Source organism: Macrobrachium rosenbergii, chromosome 16 (genome assembly GCF_040412425.1).
Source record: "Macrobrachium rosenbergii isolate ZJJX-2024 chromosome 16, ASM4041242v1, whole genome shotgun sequence".
Classification (NCBI taxonomy): domain Eukaryota; kingdom Metazoa; phylum Arthropoda; class Malacostraca; order Decapoda; family Palaemonidae; genus Macrobrachium; species Macrobrachium rosenbergii.
This window is the reverse complement of record NC_089756.1, coordinates 26,301,271-26,323,017: the sequence shown is the minus strand read 5'-3', so window position 1 is coordinate 26,323,017 and position 21,747 is coordinate 26,301,271. Positions and strand designations below refer to the sequence as shown.

At 37.1% G+C, this 21,747-nt stretch overlaps 1 protein-coding gene across 10 annotated transcripts in view; it reads right to left on the bottom strand.

The window, feature by feature from the left end:
- LOC136847217 (organic cation transporter protein-like) overlaps positions 1 to 21,747 on the bottom strand; it is a 69,870-nt gene that overhangs the window by 30,728 nt on the left and 17,395 nt on the right. For 5 of the 10 annotated variants that reach the window (XM_067118675.1, XM_067118670.1, XM_067118674.1 and 2 more), the window contains 3 exons: positions 5,377 to 5,498; positions 4,054 to 4,447; positions 367 to 483 (listed from right to left, as the gene is read on the bottom strand). In XM_067118675.1, coding sequence (XP_066974776.1) covers positions 367 to 483; positions 4,054 to 4,190 — 254 coding nt within the window. In that variant the 5' untranslated portion in view covers positions 4,191 to 4,447; positions 5,377 to 5,498. The remainder of the gene's footprint in view (positions 1 to 366; positions 484 to 4,053; positions 4,448 to 5,376; positions 5,499 to 21,747) is intronic. The other 5 variants (XM_067118671.1, XM_067118676.1, XM_067118672.1 and 2 more) reach the window with 2 other exon arrangements.

The window sequence follows — 21,747 nt, the reverse complement described above, 5'->3', positions numbered from 1 at the left end:
TATACATATAATTCCCTTTAAGTATAAGTTATTCCCAAGGTAAAGTGAATTCGATGATGCTAATGAGTTAATCGTGGATTAATATTTAAAAGTATAAAAATGACATAAATAAAATTTACAAACTATCACATATATATATATATATATATATATATATATATATATATATATATATATATATATATATATATATACACACACACACACACATATATATATATATATATATATATATATATATATATATATATATATACACACACACACACACACATATATATATATATATATATATATATATATATATATATATATATATATATATATATATATATACTGCAAAAACAAAAAAGAAAATATACTTACCTCCAAACATGACACTGATCCACTTTGCTGAGTTTGTCATCCCAAGGATAAGAGGCGTTTCTTACTGTTTCATTCAGAGGATATGTCGTGTTCTCATATTCCCACGGTAGGCGACACCTGAAAATCACATATGATTATGTAATAACCATATGTAATAACACCACTGACATTAATTTAATCTGAGTCATATCACACAAAAGTACGCAAAACATGCCAAAAGAGACTCTAAACCTATTACAGCGTGGATTTACTATTTCAAATATAATAGCAAACTAGAAAATATAAAACAAAGAAATAACTGCAACGGTCATATTCCTTATGGTAGTCATAATTCAAATATCAGTTGTAGGAGCTCTCCCATATCAATGAATTAGAACAACAGAAAAGTGACCTGATGTATATTTGCGTGAACAGTCACGAACTCGACGCTCCTCAGCTGGGCTAATTTCTAATCGACAACGATATTTAGGCATTTAATTTATATAATCTACTTGAGTTTTATGGCAATGTAATATGTAATAAACTAAACTAACACCGGTTTAAAAGCAAACAATCAAACAATCTTGATTTCCCTTAGTAGTCTTGGGCATAAGTTTATCATTAGCCGGTCCAATGACACTACTTTACAATGGCTATCTCCATACGTGAGTTCCCTGTTCCAAAGGCGGCATAACAGATATAATATCACCTACAAACAGAACCTTCCATCCATTTTTGGTACTTATCCTGCCATTAAATAAAATGTTGTATACTAAAAGTCCCAAAATAGAGAAACGTGAAGTATCCGTTAGTATCGATCCGGCGTCAGATTTAGTTATCAAGGTGTGCACTTAGCTCTGTGTCAAACGCAAATGAAAAAATAAATTTAATACGCCTCAAAATCCACGAATAGCTAATATATAAAACAGGCCTGTACTGAGGGGTGGGGGGTCGACTCTAGAAGTCCATATTTTCTGTGACTATCCTTTTCATTGAACTGCACTTATATAAAGTAATAGTTAACAATCTTTTGTTTTTTTGGCAAGTCTTCTTTTATAAATTTTGTTATTAAACATTAACCAAAGTCAGTATTTTGAATAACATCTAATCGGGTAGAAGGTCATAGACCTTCTTAATATAACTAAAATAACATTTTCAAGTATTTCATATATAGAAGAAAAGGTCCAGTTTTGGGAAAAACGACCCCCCCCCATAAAAAAAGCTCTGGGTACGGGTCTATAAAGTAGGATTTCCTGAAAATGGCATCGTATATTTTAGTTAGATCAAGAAATACCAATAATCAGTGACTTCTCGTGGAAAGTTTTTCAAATGTCACTGACATCTCGACTGATGACCTGCACTGCTCTTTAAGTGTCCTACATTCAAACTGCAGATTAGGAAACATACCAATTTGGTCATTAAACATAATCGCCACTTGTGAGAACTTCAAAGACAATGTATAGTTGTTAAGATAAACATCTGGCATTTATCTACATCTTCAGCTATCCCGATTTAATGGAGGAAACCATTTTACTTACATTAAAGAATCTGGGTTTTATACCATGAAAAATAAATAAAATGTAAATATCCACACGGTCTCAAAACTTAAAGGCGCAATATATTAATTAAGTACATGGCTGCGGTCACACTGCGGACCTATGTTAGAACTCATACCTTAGTTTGACATGAACTTTACTTCCTGTACGTGTACTGAGGTCGTGGAGAAACTACCCATTATTACGATCCAGCTTAGACAAATAGTCCACTAACGTATCATGATATACATCCTCAACAACAGTCAGGTTTCTACTGTTCACACATAAACGATATCTTTCTTCTTGACAACTGGTGTTACAGGTCCCTCAAAACAGAAGTACTAGAGTCTGCGCTGCCGATTTTCTAGGGCGTCCTAACTTTTCGCTTGACAATCGTTGTCAGTTGGAAAGCCTAGTACATTTTTGGACTACTGAGTACCCTTGCCTTATCGATCAAGAAGTTCTTCTTCTTCTTCTTATTATTATTATTATTATTATTATTATTTTTTTTCAGTAGATGAAACTTATTCACAAGGAACAAACACACCAAAGGGGCCATTGACTTCAAATTCAAGCTTCCAAAGAATGTTGGTTTTAACGTCCCACCGCAGCAGACGCCACATTGATGTCACACTACCATAATTGTGCGGAAAAGTCTGAGATATCATAATGAAAACAATAGAGCCACAATTCAACAATTCACTGAAAATCACGATCAGAGGTCTAAAATTCAACAACTGACTGTCAGGAACAGACTATATATATATATATATATATATATATATATATATATATATATATATATATATATATATATATATATATATACACATATATATAATGAAAAGTGGCTTCACCTTTACGTTTTATCATAGTCTTTGTCTCTTTATTTGTTGATGTAATTTGTATATTAAAATGAAGTAATGAGCAGGGAAATCAAGCTAATGACAGCTCATGAATATATATATATATATATATATATATATATATATATATATATATATATATATATATATATATATACACATACACATAAATATATATGTATATATATATTTTTTTACTTAAACCTTGAAGCCATCTACAAAGCAACATGAATTACACAGTCCACTAACTTTCTTTTATTCTACTGCCAAGGTCTTGGGATACTCTCTATACATAATTGTTCTTCCTGACATTTATGATGACTTCTCGTTCTTCAAGAGGCCGATCAGTCTACTGCCTCCTTCTTCCACTGCTTTTTCTTGTTTTCCTCTTCAGAGGACGGGCTACGTAAGGGCAAAGAGTCGCATGTACCAAATTCTGTATTTCATCATCATCTCCAACGGCCCGAGACGCAAAGGGTCTGTAAAATTCCACTACTTTCCGCGTCTTTCCTGTGTGCCTTCACTTCCACAAATCTCCATTCATCTCCAGCCTCTCGTCTCACAGCTCTCGGGTCATCTAACACCTCGTGCCCAAAGGAGCACTAGATTAAATCAGAATTTATTTCTGAATTTAAGCGTGCAAATTCATCAACGATCAAGAAACAGATTAAGATGAAATGTGGCTTGGATCCACTTATCCAGAGTGTGCATATATATATATATATATATATATATATATATATATATATATATATATATATATATATATATATATATACAGTATATAATATATATATATATGTATATATATATATATATATATATATATATATATATATATACATGCAGCTATATACATGTATGTTGATGGACAATTAGATTCGCCTTTCTAGTACATATTTATTTTCCGACGTTCGTAATTTTCGTATATGATTACATCTTCAAGGGCTCTAAAATAGATAAAAACAACACATAATGAGCGTACAACTCAAACACAAATTTTTTTACTTAAAATTATGCATTTAAAACCAAGATATACATACATCTATATATATATATATATATATATATATATATATATATATATATATATATATATATATATATATATGCAATAAACCTGAAAATTAGTAGAAGAGGTAAATCAACACGAGCGTCTGCCGCTGATTTGCGAAATAGTAACGCCCATATGAAGCCATGACCTATGACCTGTCGCTGAACTGCAGAAAAAGGTAAACAGCAAGACCCATCTACCACGACAAAAAAAAAAAAAAAAAAAAAAGCCCTGCTCACGAACCGTCACTGACCTGTGATCGACTCGAGCTCCCAGAAAGACCCAAGCGAGCTTCTGCATGGACACGATGATGGTCGGGAGAGAGAGCAGCAGGAACATTGTCTTCTGGTATCTCCCGAACTCGCCGATTTTTTCCAAGAATGCCTCCATCTTTCCTGTACGTTCTTCTTCTTCTTCTCCTGTGCTATCAACTCGTTTTCTTAGCTAGCTAGATTATCACTTGTATATTATTCTTATTCAACACTTTTGTATCCATTCACCCTTAGCCACTCCCTCGTATACGCCACGCGATGTTTGGCTGTGGTAACTTGTCATGAATTTTGCTGCCTTTAGATTAGCATTTCCTTCACAAAATCGACAATCACTCAACGTTCCTCATGGTCTCATTTATTGATGTGGTTCCATTCCTGAAAAGAAATAAAAATCACAATCTATATATATATATATATATATATATATATATATATATATATATATATATATATATATATATATAAAACCATTTCTAACAGAGAGGCTCCAGAAGAAGAAAATCACTATAGTCACGACCACTTTAACGCACTTGGGTAAGTGTTCATTTATTTGAGTCTTCCTGTGATTTTTCTACTTCCCATATATCCAATTATATGCATACACACAGACAAACACACACACACACACACACACACACACACATATATATATATATATATATATATATATATATATATATATATATACATACATATACATATACAGTATATAACTGAAACACAAAAAAATATGGAACGTGATGACTGTATAAATAAAGACGAAATTCACGAAGGAAAGAGAAACAATGGAGTGCTGTAAGGCCTTTCGACTTATAGTTCTTTACTTAGCAGACTGCTGCGTAAAGGGCTATCAGTTGAAAAGGCCTACCTATACCACGTGTTTCAACTTTCCTAAATGAATTTAATGTTTATTAAATATATTGTGTGTGTATGTAACTGAAACAGAAGGGATTTGCTGTCCAGGAAGACTGCTGATAAGCCGTATGTGTACGTGTATGAAGTGGCTATTGTTGAGGAAGTTTTCTGCACATGGGTCTCATCTTCCATTCAGAGGGTAATATATGAATAAATTGATTGTATCAATGATCAAAAATATTTTCTTCTTTCTTTTCTCTGGAGCAACATCTCTGAGAGAAAGGCTTTTATATATACATATATATAGCCTATGTATGTATATATTATATATATATGTATACATATATATATATATATATATATATATATATATATATATATATATATATAATATTTATATTTATATATGTCACGTTTTCTGTTTCATGGATCGTTGCAACGAGAGTCACTTCAGTAAACTAAAAAGGGTGACGATGAGGCTATCGGTCAGTTCTCTCCAATTTCATGAAATATCACAGGGCCAAGGTCCAGCGACCTGTGGTAAGGACGCACATACTTCTGCGCCGATATCCTGAGGAAGACACAAAAAGAAAATAAAAGCGTTAGTACCTTTCACCTTTCAGTATCAGCTGCGACATACTTGTTAAATTTTATCTTCTGTCTTAATTTCTTATCTCGCACTGGCATCTTCAAAAATGTGTGATACGCATAACCTTTATCTATCATTGAGTAACACTCCTTATCAGAACGGCATAATCAATCTGGGTCAGGTCTGGTCAAGTTCAGAATGTGGGTGCGTATGGTCAATGTCTCGAGTATCATCTTCATGATCAGCATTCTTTTAAATATATAGAATAATGTCTGTTACCACTGAAAGAAAGAGGACATTTAAATAGCCTCCTCATGCATTTACAGTACTGTGCTCTGCTGGAGACCAGTCAAGCTCTGGGTGATATGACTGCTCAGCCGGTGGCCAGCTCGGCTCTGGCTCTACCGCCTTGCTTCGTTTTCCCTACTTCATCCTCTACGATTCAGCTGTTATATATATATATATATATATATATATATATATATATATATATATATATATATATATATATATATATATATATTCATGAAGCTACAAATAATAACTTAATATAAAATTCCGCTACCTCAGGAATACCCCGATGAAATTATCACCGAAGAATTTATAAGTGATAAATGGTTTGGTACTGCCGGGTTACGATCCTCGTCACGAATACTTATCCAGCAACTCAGTCGACGTTCTACCACTGAGCTATTAAGCCACATTTGTAGCTTCGCTGACTGCATATAAATCACGGTGTGATAAAAATTCCATATATATATATATATATTTATATATATAATTATATATATATATATATATATATATATATATATATATATATATATATTATAGTCTACACATTTCTTTGGGGTTTAGGCCCCTACTCATTCTCCATTCCGCCCCCTCCATTTTCTGTTCCTTCCGACTTTGCTGTTCTGCAGACTTCTTCAACATTAAAATGTGAGTAAAAATGTTTACAGCAAGTATGACTTCTGGCGCACATGACTTGCCAGCGACCAAACGTCCTAATCAGTCCAAAATTTGCAGAGAGAGAGAGAGAGAGAGAGAGAGAGAGAGAGAGAGAGAGAGAGAGAGAGAGAGAGAGGACTGATATGATTCTATGGAAGGGATAGACCTCCCTGTTGAAGGGGAAAATGGTTCGAATAGAGGGAAACAGAGTCAAGATTCCAAAACCTCCCAAGATGAACAGACAACACGGACATCATGTCAACGATATATCTGGAAGACCTGGGCAGTATCGCAAGTTATTGTACGAAAACTTAGTTCCCAAACTTCTAATGAGGAAAAATAGAACAATGTACGATGGCGATGACAGAAAAGATAGTAAGATACTCTGATGATAATGTAGTAATCGCGCCAACAGGTTATCAGTAGAAATCCTTATTATCAATAACCAGTCCAGTAATCATTTCAACAGAACGTGAAAAGGCCAGCTGGTCCGCTGGTATAGTGGTTAGTGTCGTGGCATGCCACTCAGATGTCGCGGGTTCGCACATCCCCCAGGGCGATGAAAAATCACAGGCTTTGTATCATGATCACTTACTGCTGCAGTGTGGGGTCTGCGGTGGGAGGTTGAAACCAACATTCTTTGGAAGCTTGAATTTCAAGCCAGTGGCCCCTTTGGGGTGCTTGTTCCATGTGAATAGGTTTCATCTACTGTAATAATAAATAATAACAAGAAGATGGTAAGTAATGGAGCGTGCAAGAGGCGGGTGACACGGGAATAGGAAGCCACTCTACAAAAATTGCGACGCGTCAGCAGCAAAGGCGCCAAAGTTAGTCGTAATGCCAGCTGTAAAAGTACTTACGGTAAAAGCCTTTGAGGCATGTCGTGTGTGTGGCTTAAAATAACAAGGCTTTAGCTTAGCCCTTACAGCGTTCCCCTTTAGTGCCCAGCAAGAACGCTACGGGACCGGGCCATAAGCGTGAAGCCCGACGGACTGATTGATTATGAATTGATAGACTGATTTGCTGTCATCACCTGGTTCCATTTTTAGACTACCCCAGGCATCGATGCAGAAATAAACGATTCTGAAATAAAGTCAATAACACGCACTTAAATTTCTCGCATACTATGCATACGCTTCATCCATGCCTATCATATTCATATTTTATTCATTTAAGTAAATTTAATACAAATATATAGGAAAGTAACGGATGATATCTTGTCAAGTAAAGTTACAAATACCGCCGAACTGGCGAGACCGCCTGCTGGTTGTTCGTAAAAAACCAAGTAAAAAATGGGCCAAAATTTTCTTCGGCGCAGTCGAGTTTTCTGTACATCGTATAATCAAGGCCACCGAACATAGATTTATCTTTCGGTGGTCTCGGTATAATGCTGTATGAGCCGCGGCCCGTGAAACTTTAACCACGATATAGGTCAGTGGTGGCCTGACCTATATCGTTGCCAGAATCCCGATTACGGCTAACTTAAACCTTAAATAAAAATAAAAACTACTGAGGCTAGAGGGCTGCAATTTGGTATGTTTGATGACTGGGGGGTGGATGATCAACATACCAATTTGCAGCCCTCTAGCCTCAGTAGTTTCAAGATTTGAGGGCGGACAGAAAAAGTGCGGACAGAAAAAAGTGCGGACGGACAGACAAAGCCGGTACAATAGCTTTCTTTTCAGAAAACTGAAAAAAGCTGGCGCTACCATAAGACCACCTTTATGTAACAGCACGAAGGAAGACTTTCATATTGTTACGCTTGACCACTTTCCATTACACAAGTATACTGAATTCATCCATTAATACTAGACACCGTTGGCATATATGCTCCCCCTCTTCATTTGTGTGTGCATAGGCGTGGTGACAGCAGCCCCGTCCCCTGTCAGTGATTAGAAACTCACTACATACCTTAAAAGTCTGGTATGAATAAGTTAAGTATATCTTAGTTTAACCAGACCACTGAGCTGATTAACAGCTCTCTAAGACTATTTGAAAGGTTAACTTATTTTACGTGGCTAAAGAACCAATTGGTTACCTAGCAACAGGACCTACAACTTATTGTGGAATCCGAACACATTATGGCGAGAAATGAATTTCTATCACCAAAAACAAATTCCTCTTGTTCTTCACTGGCCGGTCGGAGATTCGAACTCTGCAATGTCACAACGAGGCCTGAGAGGCAAGATCAAATTACTAGCTCTGCAATGATAAGGTCAGCAAACGCAAACGAAAAATATAAGCTACGGAAGAAGTAATGCGAAGGAGGAAGGACGAGGAGAGGGCTCCTTCCCATGACAGACAAGTTGGAGAAAATGCGAGTGATGTTCAGCACCACTAATTAAATCTTACAAAGGAGATAAATGAGTCACTGCTATTATAAAACAAAGACAAAAACAAAAAAAAACCGAGGGAAGGACACACAAGACTTCATTTAATCGCTAAGAGTCAACATCATTAAACAACTGCAAACAAGGGTTGATAAAAAAAAAAAAACACATCTCAGCTCCTTACAAGAAGCCGTTCTTTAACAAGAGGGGGGCATATGCACTTTTTTTTTTTTTTTATCCATTCTTATATAATCCTTCGTAACACAACCTGCTACCAAACACCACGCAGCACCAGAGGAATTTGAACAAGACCAACGCCAACGGTGGTCTTTATTTGAGGAGCTGTTTCTTCATACCAAAACAGCCGATAATGTGGCCGAGTTTCAACTTGGGCGAAGACTACAGTATGTGTGTGGAAGTATATCTTTAACCATCAAGACTGGCCTAATCAAAAGCAACAGAAGAAATAAAAGGAATGACATTATTTTTGCAACGAAGTCTTCGAGATCAAATAGCTGGCGTAAAAATAAGAAGCTACTTTTATCGACCAAGCATAAGCTGATCTTGAAATAATTCCATACTAAACAAGCATCGTCTGCATAATATCTCTCGGGGGCCGATGATCATTGCAGCTGCAACGATCCGCAAAACTGTAGTGTAAGAAATGTAGTCAATTCACGAGAAGATATTTAAAGTCGTTTTACCATCGCGCTTTCTTGATCAAAGGTCGGCTCCCTTCTCTTCAACAAAAAGTTCTAAATAGAATTATATCAATAGTAAAGATAATTTCACACCAACGACAATGTCTCGGAAGTAAAAAGTTGAATTCCATTGAGTATGAATGATCCAGATAGGTATTTTATGATTAGTGTAATGTCATATAATTCCAAAAGTACGCTTAATTATACAACTATACACACACACACACATATACATATATATACTAGAAGTAAATTATATGTATGTATATATATATATATATATATGTGTGTGTGTGTGTGTGTGTGTGTGTGTGTGTGTGGATAAATTTACGAACTCGGTAACACTGCAGACTTATATCGATACCAGAAGTTAAGTATACAGTTTAACCAGACCACTGAACTGATTAACAGCTCTCCTAGGGCTGGCCCGAAGGATTAGGCTTATTTTACGTGACTAAGAACCAAGTGGTTACCTAGCAGCAGGACCTACAGCTTATTGTGAATCGAACCCACACATTATAGCGAGAAATGAATTTCTATCACCAAAAACAATTCCTCTAATTCTTCATTGGCCGGCCGGAGACTCGAACTCGGGCCTAGCAGAGTGCTAGCCAAGAACTCTACCGACTCGTCCAACGAGGAACTATATCGATACCAAAAACCTGGGGTTAGCAGACTAGGTCAGCAAAACACCACCAGATATTTGGTAAACACTGGTGGTGGAAAACACTGAATACGGTGCATCTGGGCCATTCAGTACGATTGATAAAGAATACCTCGCACAATGATGAAAATTTAACAGGTGTCATTCAATACTTTTACTGAACATACCACAGATTTATTTTCATTATATACCAGGGTAATGTGGGTCATATTGCCGTGGGTACTGTAATATGAACGCTTTAGGATACAGCCATTCTTGATATCACATGGGATGACGTCATCAAATAATAAGAGTGATAGGGTCATGCAAGTCATGGTATTAATATAAAGAATGGATGTCTCCATACGGTCTCTACTTATGTGCTCTCATACTGGTCCCCTTAATTTATTATTATTATTATTAACTTGTAGCACAAACTGGCGTTCCATAACACTGGTCACATTACCTGCTCCCCGTGCTATGCCACGGAACGAACGAGCATTCATGAACTGGTTTCGACCTGCTTAGTTCGAGACTGTTCGACCCAGATTGCGTGCGGCAAGTTCATCAACCATAAAAACCGTTATGGCAACTGTGACTGATGTTACGTAAGTGTAAATGACCTTATGTGGTTATCTTGGTATTTTAACGACTGACTGAAATCACGGACCAGAAGTCCAAATCCAACACGCGCGCCGCTTTACATGCGGCCACCGAGATGACTTGGCGGCCTTGGCATGCTCACTGTAACCACAGAAGTGTATTAAAAAGAAACTCGGCTGAGGTTTTCTACATTGACGATAGCATAATTTACTTGCCTGCTGATGACCAGTAATGGGTATCTGGGGAGGCTAAAGTTCGTCTTCTTTTTGCTTCTAAACAAGCTCGCGTTCAAATGGCAAACCCAGAGACGTTAACAAATGTTTCATTGTTTTTTTTTCTTGTGGAGCGTGGTGGTCATGCATTTCTATTTTGTATCTTTGTTCAACGAAAAAATATCTTCTCAGGATCGTGCTCATGCAATGGAAAACCTTAGAAATAAGACCTTGACTCTATCACTGCTTCCCATAAATACAAATTCTCACGTTCGAATGCTACCGCGAAAACATTGCTATTACACTACAAAAGAAAAAAAAACACTGATGTTTTGCCACTAGGGTTGACACCCGCAAAAACAAGCTTGTTTTTTTCAGAAAAACTTCTTTCCTCGAGAAAAAGCCAGAAATTTTTTCTATTTTTAAACGTTTATTCACATTCTATTGCTTCCTAACTACAAAAAATGGTTAACTGTGCTTATATTATGCCTAGAGCTTGGGTAACAAGTCAATTTAACGGTGGTCTACAGTCCGTTGGTCGAAGGCCCGATAGTCGAAGGCCCGATAGTCGTAGGTCTAAGCCGGCATTTCGAGGCAAGCGCCCCCACACCGCCTGATTAATCCCCTCCATGGCTAATACGGCAAAATTGTATTCAGTAAACACCTTTGGGAACGTTATGTTGGTATGTTTTATGGTGTTTGCGGTTAATTTTGCCGTATATGGAGAGATGAGGCTGATTACAGTCCGTCGGACTATCAGACCTTCTGACTTTCGGACTATCGGACCTTCGGACTATCGGGCCTGCTGACTTTCGGACTATCGGACCTTCGGACTATCGGGCCTTCGGACTATAGGGCGGTCCAATTTAACACTGGAAAGAAACCTCTATTAGTGTGAAAATATAAATTAGGGAAAGTCAGGAAAACCAAGGTATCTCAACCATCACCCACTTGAGATTATGAATGTTTTGGGTACGCAACTACATTTATATCACATTAGAATTTCAATACATCACATTTGAACATTGAAATTTTCAATCATCAAAAAAGTTTTACTGTTATTTTTCAATCATATCTTGAAACCATAAAGTATTGGGGTCAGTTATTTCAGTTTCAATACATTTGAACAGGAAGAGAGGTATGAAACCTGTATGACTGGCGACAGTTCCTTAAAAGTATGTATGATACAAGACATAGACGTGTTCAGTATCATACATTTTCAACTGAAACTTGTATCACACATGTATCAGTTTCAGAGGTAAGAAAACTGTATAATTGGCAACAGTTCCTTAAAAGCATGTATGGTACAACACGTGTTCAGTATCATACATGTTTCAACTGAAACCTGTATCATACTCGTATCAATATGCTCTGTCCTAGAACCAAAGTAAATGTGCATAGCTGTAGCATGGCAGTGTGCAGTTGTTGCGCTTGGAGGCTCGATTGACGATTACTGTGCTCATTATAAGAGGTGATATAAGTTATGGTGAAGGTGTGAGTCTTAAATAACATCATAAGTCTGTAGTAACTTTAAGTAAGTCTTCAAAAATGGAGAAATTGGATGCAAGGAAAAAAAAAACATGTTTTTTCCTGAAAAAAAATGTGACGTTTTTTTACAACACTAATTGCCATTAACTACATTTTCCTGTATAAAATCTGACATCTTTACCACCGTCCGTTTTTGCCATTACCCTACTTTATAATTTGCCATTTTTCCTATTGCTAATGTCTTTTATGCATACACATTTCCACCTTTGCGCTCTCTCAAATATTGGCATTTTTTTTTTCACTATTGTCCATTTTCTAAGCACTGGCCGTATTCATCTTGTAATGTTTTAAGCAATGTCCTGTGCATGTCTTGGTCACTCTCCAAAGGTGACTTTATGTTAATCATGTCGGCTTTTAACAGCAGGTTTTCACGGCAGTTCTCTTCTAAATCATAGTGTCGTAAAATAATGTTTTACAAATAAACCTTTCTACCATTATGTTCCTTTACTAACTGGATATTTCCTTACTGTCGTCTTTTATCCTTGGCCCTTTTTACTTTGTCGGATTTTAAACACTGTCCTGTTAGTCATTTTTTTTTTTTTTTAATACCATGTCGGCTTTCAACAACTGGCTTTTTTTTTTTTTTTTTTTTTTTTTACCATCGCCCTGTTTTAAACTTTGGCCATTTTGCCACTGTCCTATTTCAGTTCTTGGTCTTTTATACCACTGTCCTCTTTTATCATACCCATTACTCACAATAAACATTCTAAATACATAAAATGTAACTGGCCTTTTGTTTGCATTGATCACTGCGGATTTTCATAACTTTTAATGAGTGTATACGAAGGAAAGACTAAGCACTGGACCACGGGGAGATTAAAAAAAATAATAATTTAAAAAGCCCACTTCATTCTCCCGTGGGAAATCTAGCAGTTCAAAACATGAGGTTCCCATCTTCTTCTAGTGAAGTGCATGCAGCGTTTACTTCGCTGAGTTGTATTGCACTTCTCTTGACCATACGTTTTCTGGATTCCCGCGTGGGCGTTCTAGTTTGTGGAAGGTTGTTTAGCATGCTAGTGGGCGTTTTGGCTTTGATTATAAGTTCCTCGTTGGACGGGTCGATATAGTTCTCGGCTAGCACTCTGCTGGGCCCGCGTTCGAATCTCCGGCCGGCCAATGAAGAATTAGAGGAATTTATTTTTGGTGATAGAAATTCATTTCTCGGTATAATGTGGTTCGGATTCCACAATAAGCTGTAGGTCACGTTGCTAGGTAACCAACTGGTTCTTAGCCACGTAAAATAAGTCTAATCCTTCGGGCCAGCCGTAGGAGAGTTGTTAATCAGTTCAGTGGTCTGGTTAAACTAAAGTATACTTAACTTTTTTTTTTTTTACATTTAAATTCGAACCTAAGAGTGTTAGTAACTTAGTATACTACTATTAGTTTTTTGTAATAATCTTGGAAATTTGCTTTATAGTGATGTGAAAAGTTAATTCAGAATTGTGTGTTTATTATGTAATACAAAGGCCTTTTATAAAGCGCTTGGGTGTAATATTTCTTATTTAGTTGTATGATGTGTTACACTTTCAAAAGCGAATTTTAGGACTTAAATTTTTCAATAATAATGATAATAATAATAACAATAAAAATAAAAATAAAAATATTATTATTATTATTATTATTATTATTATTATATTGATACACACACACGTGAGTATTTATTATGTAATACAAAGGCCTTTTATAAAGTGCTTGGGGGTATTATTTCTTATTTAGTTGTAAGACGTATTACACTTTCAAAAGCGAATTTTAGAACTTAAATTTTTCAATAATAATAATAATAATAATAATAATAATAATAATAATAATAATAATAATAATAATTTTTTTATTATTATTATTATTATTATTAATACACACACACTCACAAGTGTGTATTTATTATGTAAAATACAAAGGCCTTTTATAAAGCGCTTGGGTGTAATATTTCTTATTTAGTTGTAAGATGTATTACACTTTCAAAAGCGAATTTTAGAACTTAAATTTTTCAATAATAATAATAATAATAATAATAATAATAATAATAATAATAATAATATTAGTAATAATAATAATAATAATATTATTATTATTATTAATACACACACACACACACTAATCAACAGACTTGTGCTGCTAAAACTGACCTACACATTTTCCACTGGTGAAATCGAACTGTCATGAACCTCTGGCTCAGGAGAAAACATCTCGATTCGAAGGAATCAACAACTTCACCATTACCCTATCAAATTTAATGATGTAACAACTTTCTTCCGCAGGCAGGCATACTACTTAGCAACATCTCACCGATCGTACAGATTGGGTTCAATTCACCGCAGGAAATAAGCAATGATCGCTGGTTTGATAAAGACACTGCCATGTCAATGCACACCAAATGACAACTGATTGCCCTCACTTATTCTACAGGTCACTCGCGTTCCACTGTGATGCGCTCATACTAGACTCTAGAGGTCTGCGGAGCGTTTCATAGCATTAATGCTTGGGCACAGAAATTCCCCGTAGCAGCTCACACTAGACACGTTACAAGCTTCTGTGAACTTATTCTTAGGATGTAGTCGCGTTTGGCCACTACATTTTCCCGAAATAAAGTTCTTCGTAGACTTCATACGCCGGGATGACTAGTGCATTCGACACATCCAAAGCAATAATGGAAGATCCTCTCTCGACAGAATGCTCCCTTTACTAATGCTTGGAAACTCGCAACAGACCTCAGTGCAAATGAAAATGGGTAACAGTGAGACCCGAAAATAGAACAGAGTCAGTGTTTTGTCATCCCTTAGCTTTATCCTTTTAGTTTTCTGAAAAAGAAAACTATTGTGCCGGTTTTGTCTGTCCGTCCGCACTTTTCTCTATCCACCCTCACATCTTAAAAACTACTGAAGCTAGAAGGCTACAAATTGGTATGTTGATCGTCCATCCTTCAATCATCAAACTTACTAAATTGCAGCCCTCTAGCCTCAGTATTTTTTATTTTATTTATGGTTAAAGTTAGACATAATCGTGCCTCCGGCAACAATATAAGACGTTGCTACCACCGGGTCGTGGTTCTGGTTTCATGGGCCGCGGCTCATACGGCATTATACCGAGACCACAGAAAGATAGATCTATTTTCGGTGGTCTTGAGCTGTACTGAAAACTCGATTGCGCCGAAGAAAGTTGGGCGCATTTTTTACTTGTTTGCTGTTGCACAGAAAGTGACGAGCACGGGTGCCTCAATCAAATCAGGTTACTGTAAGAAATGGTAAGTGACTTGTTGGTGACGCTGCTACCTATTGCGAAGACAAGCCGTTGCCAAGTCAATCCTATTTCAACATTGCAACAAACACCGTGATGTTTCAGGTTCGATCGATTATTATTATTATTATTATTATTATTATTATTATTATTATTATTATTATTATTATTATTATAATAAAGAACTTTCACAAGACCACGAAGTCACGCTGTTAGACTTCCTCTAGACTAGCCAGAAAGGATTTGTTTTTGACAAGAATGAAAAACGCTGGCAAGGTAAAGTTAAAGAAGTTACGCTGACAAATCAGAGAAAGAGACTGTCGTGAATGAACCATGACTGGAATAGTAAAGATAAGATAACATCCATGCAAATGTAAGGTCATTGTATTCTCTCTCTCTCTCTCTCTCAACTTTTGTTGTTTACCAATGCCTCAGGAATGTCCAACTTTTGTTTTTTTTTTTTTACCAGTGCCTTAGGAATGTCCAACTTTTGTTGTTTACCAATGCCTTAGGAATGTCCAACTTTTGTTTTTTTTACTAATGCCTTAGGAATGTCCAACTTTTGTTTTTTTACCAATGCCTTAGGACTTTCCAACTTTTGTTGTTTACCAATGCCTTAGGAATGTCCAACTTTTGTTGTTTACCAATACCTTAGGAATGTCCAACTTTTGTTTTTCACCAGTGCCTTAGGCGTCATTTCTGTCTTAAAGAAAGGACCAGTTTCATCTAACCCAAGAGAAACCAATGGCATGCGAAGCAAACTCCGTGAAATATGTGTACAGCTAGGGTCCACTGAGTCCTTTTACTACACGTACAACATAACAACAAATAATCAAAATCTGTAAAAATCAATTCATGGCAATCTTGTTTACTGTATAATGTGCATAGAACCAATGCCGTACCCGCGACGCAAAGGTAAGAGCAAAATCAAATGATCACCGGTACAAATATACAAATGCCAATCTCATACGAAGCAGAGGTGACGCAGAAGACAAAACGACCTTCTGCCTTCTGTTGGCAGCAGATACTGAAAGATAACAATCTGTTGACTGTTAAAAGGGTAATGCGTGCGTTGGTGTGTGTTTTCGTGTATATAAGTATGTTGATCGCGATGCAATGTTGAACGTTGAGGGTTAAAAAGCCGATTAAAAACAAACGCAAACTGTAAAACAAAAATCCGACCCAATTACGGTATTTTAAAACAAAAAACCGACCCAATTACGGTACTTTAAAATTTATGATTAAATTCGAGACGGGCAAATGAAAACCGCTAAACCAGGAATTGCGTTAAACGTATTTGGGGGCTGGTGCCAAAAGGTATCCTAAAAGTTCGGTAAGGCGTGAAAGAGGGCTGGTGTTGCCTCCTGAACGCTTACAAACCAGCAGGGATAATCCAAGGGAAGCGGAGGAAGGCGGAGTTTACTTATTTACTGATAACTAGTGTCACATTTCTCGAAGTGTACCCATCTCTTGAACATTCTCGGATCACGGTCACTCAACAGTTTTTTTTTCTCTTCCTAATTTTTTTTTTTTTTTTTGTGAACACGTACATGAAAAAGTAAATTACGATATCACGTATATCGGTGCGAGCGCTTTTACAAGCACATACACAGACACACATATATAACTATATATATGTATACACACACACACACACATATATATATATATATATATATATATATATATATATATATATATATATATATATATATATATATATTTTTTTTTTTTTTTTTTTTAGCAACAATGACCTCTTAGTTTCTCGATATCATCACACTTTTGGTACGCTTCTCACTACAGAGCTCAGGGTCAAAATGAAGAAATGAGGAAACTCACACCCGATATCTAAGAATGAAGCTGACTCTAACCACTTGACCACCAAGAAGGATATAAGTCTATTTCCGCTCAAACTGACCTATGTTTACGCATGGTCAGGTGGGATACATCGGGTGGGGGTTCGAATCCTGCTACGGGCGTCAGAATGTCTTCATTTGGATCTTATGCTTTGTAGTGACAAGCGTTACACTATATTAAAAGGCTCATTACAACAAAATTAACACTAAAAGCTGTATATTTCAGTTGACACTACTTCAGTCCTGAGCACTGGTAACCGTACAAATGCCCCTCAAATAACAAATATGTACATTTTAACAAGAAAAAAAAAAGTCGTAAAGTCGTAACACTGAAAAATCAACTGAACACCTTAAATCCGCTAATCCCGTAATTTTTTCTCATCATCCCAGAACCATAGGTGCTTCGTTAATTATTAAATATTTAAAAAAAAGGTGATTCCGGTGTCTACGAATGACTATGCAATGACTGCATTTAAATTTATGTGGGGGCTACTGGTAGATCCATTTCACAAAGATCTGAGCAGCATAAACAAAGACATGGCTCCGAGAGTTTGGGGGATTTTCGTCCATAAGAATCCGACTACGCAGACAATTTAATTGAAAGTTATTTTCAAGCAATTGTTTCCACGGAATGGAATGTACAGTTTAGACCAAAGGCCAAGCCCTGGGACCTATTAGGTCATTCAGCGCTGCAAAGGAAATTAAGAGTAGGTAGGTTTGAAAGGTGTAACAGGAGGAAAACCTCGCAGTTGCACCATGAAATAATTGGTCTTACGAGAGGGTGGATAGCAAGATGGAAGAAAGATAATATGAATGGGGGTGCAGTAAAAGGAATGAAAGGGGTTGTAACTAGGGGCCGAAGGGACGCTGCAAAGAACCTTAAGCAATGCCTACATTGCACCCCGCGAGGTGCACTGACGGCACTAGACCCCTTTCCACGGACTGGCTCCCAGATTGGTCAACCCAAGTGATAACTAATGAGGACCAAATCAGAACGGTGTCTGGGAAATTAGAGTTATTCACCATCTCTTATATTACCCAAGTCTCTATTCCACACCTGCGTATCGGACTTGAACGCCATTAAATTGTTATATACAGACACACACACATACATATATACAGTATATATATATATATATATATATATATATATATATATATATATATATATATGTATATGTATATATATGTATGTATATATATACAGATAGATACATAGATAGATAGACATGTGTGTGTTTGTTTGTGTATACAGTTATGTATAAACAAATGGCTGAATTGAGAAAATGCATTCTTAGGTAAGACTTTCTCCCTCACTCTACTTCCACCATCTGCAATAAACACACCGCTTCCCAAAGTCACGCAACATTTAAACGAAAAATGATGCAAGCACTCTGTACACGTCCCGTGCATGATTCGCTTGTCACCGACATCATACTCACAATGTACAACCTGGCATTATGGCATTACAAAGTCCAGAAAAAAAAAACCTATTGAGGCCACTTCCATTGACCACAGAGAGAGAGAGAGAGAGAGAGAGAGAGAGAGAGAGAGAGAGAGAGAGAGAGAGAGAGAAACTCCTCTTCTCTGCTGATCTCTCGCTGTTGGCCCAGCGTTCGACTCTCCGAGCGGCCTGTGAAGAATTTGAGGAATTTATTTCTGGTGATAGAAATTCATTTCTCGTCATAATGTTGTTCGGATTCCACAATAAGCCGTAGGTCCCGTTGCTAGGTAACCAGTTGGTTCTTAGCCACGTAAAATAAACTAAGACATACTTAACTTTTTCTGCCGATCTCTCAATCCCGGTCAAGCTTCCCACGTTAGTTTTCTACCCCGTGGAAAAAGTAAGCTTAATTCTCCGACTTTCTTCCGCTTTACCTCTGAGCTTTGGGATTCATCCTGCTTTCGTTTCTCGTCCATCCTTCAAAGCAGAGGATCTTCCTGTTTCTTCATGGTTAAGAACACCGTTCCCGTTCTTTTTCCTTCTCCCTTTTCTGCATATTTTCTTTGGACCTGGGGCCATATATGGGAGCGGGCTGCCCATCCAATAGACCAATACAATTATCATAAAAAAAAAGACACGGCACTAAGAAATAATTTAACTGTGAAATATCAGTCGGTCAGTTTTTGTCAGAGTGGAGAAACGCCAGCAATACAGCCTTGCAGGTTCGTCATTTATCAAATGTATACTACCTGAGTGAGCGGGCATGAGAATTTCAAAAATGAGTTGATTAGAATTCAGTCTCCAGATGCGTAGACAACTGTACAACAACACAGTGCTATTGCCAAGGGGCTACGGGACGTTCATACATACTTGGTTTCCTAGAAGATGAGACGGCACGCCAGATGTTAATCTTTCTTGGGTTCAAAATACACAAAAAGTTAAGTATATCTTAGTTTAACCAGACCGTGAGCTGATTAACAGCTCTCCTACGGCTGGCCCGAAGGATTAGATTTATTTTACGTGGCTAACAACCAATTGGTTACCTAGCAACGGGATCTACAGCTTATTGTGGAATCCGAACCACATTATGACAAGAAATGAATTTCTATCACCAGAAATAAATTCCTCTAATTCTTCATAGGCCGGTCGGAGGATCGAACGCTGGGCCAACATCGTGCTAGCCGAGAGCTGTACCCACCCCCTCCAATGAAAAACGAACAGATACATTCACAGTGTTGGGAGTTTAATTCCTGGAAAGCAAAAATTTCTATTAACTTATGCACATCACTGCACTTATTCTTCATAAATCCTTAAAATGAATTGAATAGGGAATTGAAATGAATAAAGAATTTTGGTCAAAAGCCACGCACTGGGACCAATGAGGTCATTCAGAGCTGAAACGGAAAATGACAGTAAAAGTTCGAGAGGTGCAACAGGACAACCTCGCAGTTGCACTATGAATCAGTTGTTAGGAGAGGGTGGAAAGCTGGAATAAAGAGAACGTGAAAGGAGGTACAGTAAAAAGAACGAAAGGGATTGCAGCTTGGGCCCGCAGGAACGCTGCAAAGAACCTTAAGTAATGCCTGCAGTACATCGCATGAGGTGCACTAACTGCGCTACGCCCCTACGGGGTTCATAAATCTTAAAACGAGAACGTTCATAACAGTTTAGTACGGCCGTAAGCTCCATATCTCTTCCCTACTGGAAAAGGATCTTTGAAAAGTTACTGAGAACCTACAAACATTCTTTAAATGCAAAGGAAACTAAAACGAGTCGAGAAATGCCCTTTTCTAGCCCAAGGCCGAAGGAAACAACACAAAAGAACGGAGGAGGAAGTGGGCTGGGTCTTGACCACGAAGGAAACGGTTATCCACGGATGATTTAGGCCAAAGGCCAAGCGCTGGGACCTATGAGGTCATTCAGCACTGAAAAGGAAATTGGCAGTAAAAAGGTTTGAAAGGTGTAACAGGAGGAAAACCTCGCAGTTGCACTTTGAAACATCTGTTAGAGAAGGTGGAAAGTCAGCTGGAAGAAATATGAACGGAGGTAAATCGTCGTTAAAAACATGGCAATTCTACTGATTTACTTTGAAATGAGGTAACCTTCGCCACCCATTCAAGTTCCTGTTTCTATAGACAAGAGTTTGTTCGTTACTCAAACCGAAACTCATCCTTACCCACATTTTGTCGAACTTCCACACTGTCCTATCAAGTAAAATATCTTTAATTTACTTCTCTTAAGACTTCCTTAGCAATATTACGAATGAATGCCGATGGATGTGGAAAGCTTGAGAGAAGTTGCACCGCGCGAAGGCACTTCAAAATTTTAAAACTTACTTGAACAGTTTTCCTGATTTAATGTTATTCTCATCAACGTTTTCTGGTCATTGTCACGCCAGTCTGCCATATATCAATCAACCAGCCTCATCAGTAACGTAATATATTTTCTCTTGCATCTTTTCTCTTATTTCCCGTTTGGTATCCTACTTAGAGCATTGTTCAGCAAATAACGGAATCAAAAACTAGAATTTTCATGTTACACTTTTTCATTTTCTATCTAACACCGCCATAAATGTCTGTTACAACTGAAGGTGCACCTGCACGTCCACAGGTGCAACGACAGGTGGATAGTATAATACTGAGAATAAAAGAAATGATATTAACGTTAAGATACAAGAAAATACCACGCTTTCGAAAAACGAGGTTACCC